Below are 10,000 nucleotides of genomic sequence, written 5' to 3'. Positions count from 1 at the left end.
GTAGCTCAGCTACTGGATCTGGAAAATGGAAGCATTCAGCAAGACAATAATGGAGATATCACTTTTCCTCTCCTTAGTTTTGGGCCACAAGCCCAATTAGCCCTCCACAGAATCTGTGTGGCTTTTAAGCTAGTGTATATGTGTGAGTGTGTTTTATTTCCAGCCCAAGCAGTTTTATTTGTTTTTTGGTATCATTATCTCTCTCCCTAATATATATATATATATATATATATATATGTATATATATATATATATATGAATCCATTATAGAGGTAATTGAATTATTAACAAACGAAAGAAAGCCTCCTCACTACCAAGTGTTAGTTGGGGACAGAGTGACAACTTTGTCATTGTGTCTTATACTTACTTTCATCAGTAGCCTTAATTGGTCCTCTCCTGAATTTACTGTCATCTATTAAATTTTCATTTGAGCCTTTCCGAGCCAGGGTTACATTAGGTGTGAGTCGTTTCTTCACTGAGTATTTTGCAGGGTCTGTACAAACGTTACTGGTGAAATAATAATAGAATGATGAGAAAGGATATATATATATGTGAGAGAAAAGGTTGAGTTCTATTTCATCCTTTACTTTGGAGGGTTCCAAAGGTCTATTTCTAAAAAAGATTCTTCATATTTCATTAGTAGCTTACTGTTTTAAGAATTTTATGAATATGAAAATGCTAGAAGTATAAGATGTGTTATGAGAATTTATAGAACATGTATCTTATAGAAACTCAACAGACTGTTAAAGATGGAGAAGAGAAGATGTTAAAAATTTGAAAAGAATTTAATCCATGCATAAGGTCGTTTCAAACAGCAATATTAATGTGTAAATAACATGGTAGAAAAATTAGAAATTAATTTAAATAAAATAAAATTAATTATATATTACTGTTCTCCTCAGTGTGAAAAAAGAATACATAAAAAAAATAATATTATTATTGTTTAGGAAGACTTGATGAAGTGAGTATCACATAACATATTTGGATATACATATTATCCTTATGAAAGATTAAGAGCATGCTAAGATTGTGTTGTTGAGTCTAGTTGTGTATGTGTTTTAGTTCATACACAATGAGACTCAACCACACTATCTTAGCATGCTCTTAATCTTTCATAAGGATAATATGTATATCCAAATATGTTATGTGATACTCACTCCATCAAGTCTTCCTAAACAATAATAATATTATTTTTTTGATGTATTCTTTTTTTGCACTGAGGAGAACAGTAATATATAATTAATTTAATTTTATTTAAATTAATTTCTAATTTTTCTATCATGTTATTTACACGTTAATATTGCTGTTTGAAACGATCTTATGCATGGATTAAATTCTTTACAAATTTCTAATATCTTCTCTTCTCCATCGTTAACAGTTTGTTGATTTTCTATAGGATACTTGTTCTATAAATTCTCATAACACACCTTATATATATACATGCATGAGTATGCATGTATATATCTTTTATCTTTTACATTTCTCAATCATAGAACTACAGTCATATTTGGGCACCACCTTGAAGGGTTTAGTCAAACAAATTGATGCCAGTACTTATTGTTGAGTCTGGTACCAATTCTATTGGTTTCTTTCACTGAGCCACTAATTTACAGGGGCATAAACAAACCAACACTCTTTGTCAAGTAATGGTGGAGGACAAATACACACACACACATGCATGGCAGAGTTTCTACACAGTTTCTGTTTATCAAATATACTTACAAGGAATTGGTCAGGCTGAGGCTATAGAAGAAGACACTTGCCCAAGGTGCCATGCAGTGGGACTGAACCTTAAACCACATGGTTTTGAAAGCAAACTTCTTAATCACTCTAACATTTATATCCTCACTTAATACATATAATCTCATTTCATTGAGTTGACTCATGTCTTGAGAGAAGCAAATTTGCAAGGAAGCCCATTTGATGGATTATAATTTATGGATATAGCATTGTCATACTCTGTATTATGCTGATTCTGCTGGAGATTTATGGTAGAGGTACATGTGTCCGTGGAATACACAGCCACTTATGAGTTGACCAACAGATCTCTTTCATGGAACAATGGAGAATCATTCATTCATACATATACAAACAAACACACAAATATATAAACATATATGTGTGTATATGTATGTATGCATGTATATGTGTGTGCATATATGTATGCATGTGTGTGTGTATATATGTGTGCATGTGTGTGTGTATATATACTCTTTACTCTTTTACTCTTTTACTTGTTTCAGTCATTTGACTGCGGCCATGCAGGAGCACCACCTTTAGTCTAGCAAATCAACCCCAGGACTTATTCTTTGTAAGCCTAGTACTTATTCTATTGGTCTCTTTGGCCGAACCGCTAAGTTACGGGGACGCAAACACACCACCATCGGTTGTCAAGCGATGTTGGGGGGACAAATACAGACACACAAAGATATACACACAGATACATATATATATATACATATATACGACGGGCTTCTTTCAGTTTCCATCTACCAAATCCACTTACAAGGCTTTGGTCGGCCCGAGGCTATAGTAGAAGACACTTGCCCAAGGTGCCACGGAACCATGTGGTTGGTAAGCAAGCTACTTACCACACAGCCACTCCTACGCCTATAATATATATATATATATATATATATATACATATATATATATATATATATATATTATTTTTCTTGTTTTAGTCATTTGACTGCAGCCAGGCTGGAAAACAGCCTTTAGTCGAACAAATCGACCCCAGGACTTATTCTTTGTAAGCCAAGTACTTATTCTATTGACCTCTTTTGCTGAACTACTAAGTTACAGGGATGTAAATACTCCAACATCAGTTGTCAAGCGATGGTGGTAGGACAAACACAGACACACAAATACACACATATATATATATGATAGGTTTCTTTCAACCAAATCGACTCACAAGGCTTTGGTTGGCCCGAGGCTATAGTAGAAGGCACCTGCCCAAGGTGTCATGCAGTGGGACTGAACTCATAACCATGGTGTTGGGAAGCAAGTTTCTTACCACACAGCCACTCCTGCACCTATATATATTCATATAGACATGCATATATGTGTGTGTGTGTGTGTGTGTGTGTGTGTGTGTGTGTGTGTATATATATATGTATATATACATATATATATATATATATATATATATATATATATATATATGTATATATATATATATATATATGTATATATATATATATATATATATATGTATATATATATATATATGTATATATATATATATATATATATATGTATATATATATATATATATATATATATGTATATATATATATATATATGTATATATATATATATATATATGTATATATATATATATATATATATGTATATATATATATATATATATGTATATATATATATATATATATACATATATATATATATATATATACATATATATATATATATATACATATATATATATATATATATATATATATGTATATATATATATATATGTATATATATATATATATATATATATATATATATATATATATATATATATATATATATATATATATATATATATACATACATACACACACACACACACACACACACACACACACACACACACACACACACACACACACACACACACACATATATATATATATAATTCATATATATTTATATGTGTGTTTGTGTGTGTGTGTGTATATATATATATATAAGATTTTAATGTCTGCTTCACCAATATTTAGTCAGTGCTGTAACAGATAGATTGCAACTGACATTACAGTAGAGAGTTAGTTGCAGATGCAACTACAACTGGAATAGTATCAGTTAGTTAGAGTGCAGCTAGTGCTAACATGGTGCACTCACCTTGCTCTGAGCTGTATCATGTGTTCAATGACTATCAAATCATTCTTCAGCTCCGGATATTCCACACAGTCCCTGGTTAAGGCCTGGTGAAGTTCCTGCAAATATACATATAAAGGGGTAGAGTGAAGTGCATGTATGTGTGTATATTGAGATATGAGAGGGAGGGAGAGAAATGCAGAGAGAGTCTGTGGGATAGTGGTATATATATATATATATATATATATATATATATATATATATATATATATGAATGGTGGTAGATAGGATAGGGTGTGGAGAAATGGACCAGAAAGGACAGGAAATGAAATGAAAAGAGAAAAGAAAACAGAGAAAGATGAAGAATATGAAGTAAAATCAAGGAAGAAGAAAAAAGAGAGGAAAAGTGAGGAAATGAAAGATAAAGCCCGTGTGACATGAAGTAAGAGACAGAAAAATAATTAGAAAGAGGTGGGGAGAGAGGGAGTGTATAGGGTGATTTATCTATCTATCTGTCTGTCTGTCCATCTGCATATGTGTCTATATATATAACCATTCTATACCTAGAGAGACAGACAGACAGACAGACAAACAAAGAAAGCAATAAAGTATACAAATGACGTAGGAGATAAAGAGAGATTGTAAACAATAGAATGAGAACGAAAGAAAGCTAGATAAAAAGACAGTGTAATATAATGAGAAAGTGAGAACCCAACCAAACTACATTTAATCCAATTATATCCAATTATAATTTTCTGAACTAATTACTTTCCTCTTCACAAATGAAACATATTTTCTTATTGACGTATCCTGATATCTATATTTTCACCAAGTAGGTCGCTTTTATCTCCAGTTGTCAAGTGTTTTATTCCTGGATATGGTGCAGTGGATAAGAGCATTACTATCCTTAGTTGAGAAATAAAAACATCCCTAGTTCAAATCAAGTCTGGTGCTGTTTACAGACATATCTTAGGATAAGACACCTGACAATGGTGATCATACTTTGAAACTAGCTGAATAAAATGAAGATGTAGATATTCAAATATCTTTTGTTTTTAATGGTGATATTCATTAATTTGATAAATTACAATTGTCTTTAGACAACTATTCTCAGACATTTACACATTTAATATTTCATGTTCTAATTAACAATTAGGTGTAGTTAAAAAGATTGTTTCACAATCATGAGATGGCTGATAAAAATCTCACAGCACAGTACTTGTGAAATAAGAACATAATCATCAATTTGTTGTTGAGGCAAATTTTTTACAGCCGGATGCCTTTCCTGCTGCCAACCTTCACCTATTTCCAAGTAAAGTAAAATTTCCCCATAGCCAGACATGAAAAACATAGAAGACTAGAAATGAACTAAATCCCTTGTATGAAGATGACACTCATTTACAACCATCATGCGATACCAAGACAGAGATACACACAACAAACATGTATTTATAAACACACACACATATATGGGCTTCTTTCAGTTTCCATCTACCAAATCTATTCATAAAGCTTTGATTGCCTTGGGACTAAAGTAGAAGACACTTGCCCAATATGCTTCACAGTGAGACTAAACTCTGAGACCATATGGTTGAGAGGCACGCTTTTTAACCACACAACCTAGAGAGCGAACTAGGACAGAGAGAAACTGTGTGGAAGGAAAATCATCAGATGGAATGTATCTGTTGGAGAGCAGATTTAATCAGTCTCTCAGCTTAATACCACCATCTGGCACACGAACACCTTGTGTAGAGTACACCCAATTTAACTGCACTACCTAGTTCTTGAGTATCTTTAATGGAGTCCATTTTGTGGTAAGCATTCATACTAGGTAGCTGGTCAGGAGATAATACCTTGAGTCAATATTTCTTACTGTGGCAACTAATGAGATGTGGTGTTTTCATTTATTTGCTCCATTAAGCTCAGAGACTCCTTAAAGAAAGATGGACAAGATGGACATTGTTCCTTTATCTGGGAAGGGCATAACAAAGCACAACTACTGAATGAAATATAATGATGGTTAACTACTATTTCATGTATACCTACTTTATATGGATGACCTTAAGATATTTACAAGAAAAAAAAAAAAAGAGACAGATTTGGATTCTCTAAACCAAACAGTGAGAATACTCAGTGGAGACATTGGGATGCGATTTGGGTTAGATAAGTGTGCAGTACTAACTATGAAGAGAGGCCAGAACTTAAAGTCTGATGACGTAAAATTACCACAAGACAACATTGTTTGATTGCTATGGAATAATGAAGAGTACAAATACCTTGGGGTACTGCAAGATGATAAGAAAGAGAAATGAGAGAGAATACCACTAAAGAGTACAAGAGGAGAATTAAGAAGGTGCTCAAAACAATGCCAGTATTGAGAAACTCTTCCTGTTTCTGAAACAGACAAAGATAGAGCAGCAGAACTGAGATAGAAAAACCAGAAAGCTGCTAACAATGCATAATGCAAACCATCCTAAAAGTAATACTGATCAACTTTATTTGCCAAGAAGGGAAGGCGGTAAAGGATTACTAAATGTAGGACACATTGTTGGTACTGTGATACTGTGGCAGAAAAGTTATGTTGTACAGAATATAGAAAGAATACATTTAGCAGCCAGAAATACAAAAAAAGTAACTGAAACTTAAATTCAAAGGGAAAAGAAAGAACAACAAAATAAACAAATGGAAAGAAATGGAACTGCATGGCCAATACATGCAACAAACCGAAAATGTTGAAAGTGAAGCCTGCTGGCTTTGGTTGACAGACAGGAACTTGAAATGAGAAACAGAAACTTTAATTATAGCTGCTAAGGAACAAGCCATTGAAACAAATCTGATCAAAGCAATGGTTGACAAAACTCAATCAGACTGTAAATGTTGAATTTGCTGGAAAGGAGAGGAGAGTATCATTCGCATTGTGAGTGAGTGCTGTTATACTAACACAAAAGAAATATAAGTGTAGACATGACTGTGTAGACAAAGAAAGTGCATTGAGATATTAGTCAAGTATGTGGCTTCAAAACAACAACAAAGTAGAAATTACTATTTGTAAATCTCACAACGAGAGATATTCAGCAACAGCACTTTGAAGTAAAGATTATTTGCCAACATAACATGGCAGTCCTGGTTTAGGACAAATGTTGCTGTAATTTAGCCCCTGGACTGCCATGTTATGTTGGCAAATAATCTGGTCTGAACATAAACCAGAGGCTGTGATAAAAAATGAGAATAATTATAATAATAATAATAATGATAATGGCTTCAATTTTTGGCACAAGGCCAGCAATTTCGGGGAAGGAATAAGTTGACTACATAGACCCCCAGTGCTTAACTGGTGCTTATTTTATCGACCTGGAAAGAATGAAAGGCAAAGTTGACTTCAGCAGAATTTCAACTCAAAATGTAAAGATGGACAAAATGCTGCCAAGCATTTTGCTTGGTGTGCTAACACTTCTGCTAGTTTGGTGTCAATTCACCTATCAGTGACTAGATATCAAAGAGTGATATAATTTATTTGGCAGTAATTTGGTACCACAAAGTGGTATAGCCCACTGAGTTCTTGATAAATACCACTGGCTGTATCTCATTGTTACAAGTACAATGAGTGTAACATAATCTTTCAGAGTTAGTACCACAAAATGTTATAGTCTACCTAAGTACTACTAGATACATCTGGGTGTAACTAGGTACTTAACATAACTAAATTAGGTACCCAACTATCATAAGTAAGGAATTATTTTCTGTTGGCTTCCACAAGTAAATGTGAAGTTTAAGATTTTCAGGGTGAGAAATCTTCTAGGAGAGAATAACTGTGTGTAATTCAGTTTTAGAATAGGCATACCATGTCCTTGAGTGTCATATATGAAGAGTGACTAAGAGTGCTAAATGGCTTGGAAAGGCATCCAGCCATATGGCACTGCCTTAGAAAATTTGTTCAACCCATGCTGACATGCAAAAGTTCACATAAATCACTGAAGATGATGCTAAAATTTTTCTGTGGAGAAATTGTGTGCTTCAAGCCTTCCTGGAGAAGACAACTGAGTAAGCAGCTCTCTGTGTCCACCACCATCACCATCACCACCATCATCATCATCATCATCATCATCACCACCATCAACATTTAACATCCATTTTCCATGCTGGCATGGGTTGGATGGCTTGACAAGAACTGGCAAGGCCAGGGGCTGCACCAGATTCCATAGTCTGTTTTGGGCTTGATTTCTACAGCTAGATGCCTTCCTAATGTCAACCACTTTACAGAGTGTACTGGGTGCTTTTCACATGGTATCATCATCAGTGCTTTTTATGTGCCATCAGCATTAGTGCTTTTTACCTGGCACCAGCACCCACACCAATGCTTTTTATATGGCACCTTAGTTTTAGAATCTCAATTCTGTTGTAGTGGGTGGGTCTTCTTGAGTACAGCAATATGCCACATATCTTGGTCCTCTGTCATGTCCTTTGTAAGGCTCAACATTTTATGATTGGCCTTCATAGCATGTGACAATCTCTACATCACTGTTGTTCTACTCTTCTTCAACAGTAGACATTCAGTAGTTCACTAAATCATAAACAGACACCACAAGGTGGTACAACTCATTTGGTTGTAAGCACCACAGACTGATGCATCTCACCTAGTTCTAAGTAAGTACTATTGAATGATATAGTTCATCTACCTGTTTATAGGTATCATAGGGTGGTAGAGTCCATCTGGTAGCAATAAAATGAGGAAAGCAAAAATGATAAAAATGAAAAAATACCAAAAAAGAAATGAAAGGAAAAAATGAAAAAAATGCCAACAAAATGTAAATAAATAACTTAAAAGTAGAGAAAAAAAAAATTAAAAAGTAGAATAAAAATAGAATTATATTAATTAAAAGAGAATAGAGGAGTGGCGTGGAAAGCATCTATTATTTTATTAATTTTAATTGAGCCAGTCAGGACAAAGTAAAAGATAACAAAAACAAAAAAATTATTGAAATTAAAAAGAAATATAAAAGCGCTAATTATAATAAATATAATTATAATTATAATAAATAAATATTTGTATAATTGTACATGTATTATTGAAACATGAAAAATGAAATTGAGGAAAATCTATGTGAAGTGGTGGTAGTGTTGATGGCGGTGGTAGTGGTGGTGATAGTTGTGGTGGTGTGGTTAGAAGCATGGTGATTTGATAGCTGACAGGCATGATTAGTATAGTGATACAATGGTGTAGTGTGATGGTGATGGTTGTGTTATATAGCATGACTGGTGGTGGTGGTGATGTGGTGCAATTCTTATGGTTGTGGGGTGGTTTGGGTCGATGTTAATGGAAGTGGTAGTAGTGATATATGATTTGATAGTTCTGGTGATAGTTGCTGTAATGGTAGTGGTGATAGTTGAGGGGGGGGGGGTGTTGCATAGTGATTTCTGGTTTACTTAATGTGCGACTCAAATTTCTCATCATATCTTAAATATTCCAATAACAGCATTATAATTAATAATAATAATCCTTTCAATTATAGGCACAAAACCTGAAATTTCCCAGAGAAGGATCTAGATGATTTCATTGACCCCAGTGATCAACTGGTAATTATTTCATTGATCCAAAAAGGATCAAAGGCAAAATTAAACTCAGCAGAATTTGAACTCAGAATGTAAAGACAGACAAAATGCCACACAACATTTTGTCTGGCATGCTAACAATTCTGTCAACTTGCTGCTTTTAATAAAAATGGTTTCAAATTTTGGTACAAGGCCATCAATTCCAGGAGAGTAGGTAAGTTGATTAAACTGACCCCAGTGCTCAATGGGTACTTATTTTATTGATCTTGGAAGGATGAAAGGCAAAGTCGACCTTCGTGGAATTTGAACTCAGAACACGAAGACAGATGAAATACTATTAAGCATTTCGCTTGGCAGGCTAATGATTCTGTCAGCTCACTGTCTTTTTATAATGATAATCCTTTCTACTAGGGGCACAAGGTCTGAAATTTTGGGAAGGGGCATAGTTGATTGCATTGATCTCCTCAGTACTCAACTGGTACTTAATTTATCACTCTGAAAGGATGAAAAGCAAATTCGACCTCATGTTGTGAGAGAAAATGAGAATTACAAGACCTTGTGGGACTTTGCCATAAAGACTGAAGCAAGAAGATCAGAATTCATTATAGAGGACAAA

The 10,000-nt window shown here is 33.9% G+C and overlaps 1 protein-coding gene across 1 annotated transcript in view; it reads right to left on the bottom strand.

The window, feature by feature from the left end:
• Positions 1–10,000, bottom strand: part of LOC106867327 (rap guanine nucleotide exchange factor 4) — an 828,140-nt gene that overhangs the window by 33,934 nt on the left and 784,206 nt on the right. Inside the window, exons 17-18 of the mRNA XM_089350109.1 lie at positions 3,859–3,953; positions 368–507 (exon numbers count right to left, since the gene is read on the bottom strand). Of these exons, the coding sequence (XP_089206235.1) occupies positions 368–507; positions 3,859–3,953 (235 nt within the window). The remainder of the gene's footprint in view (positions 1–367; positions 508–3,858; positions 3,954–10,000) is intronic.

The sequence above is a fragment of the Octopus bimaculoides genome, chromosome 4 (assembly GCF_046866305.1).
Source record: "Octopus bimaculoides isolate indiv1 chromosome 4, ASM4686630v1, whole genome shotgun sequence".
Taxonomy (NCBI): domain Eukaryota; kingdom Metazoa; phylum Mollusca; class Cephalopoda; order Octopoda; family Octopodidae; genus Octopus; species Octopus bimaculoides.
Note: the sequence above shows the minus strand (reverse complement) of the source record. Positions and strands in the feature narration are given on the sequence as shown.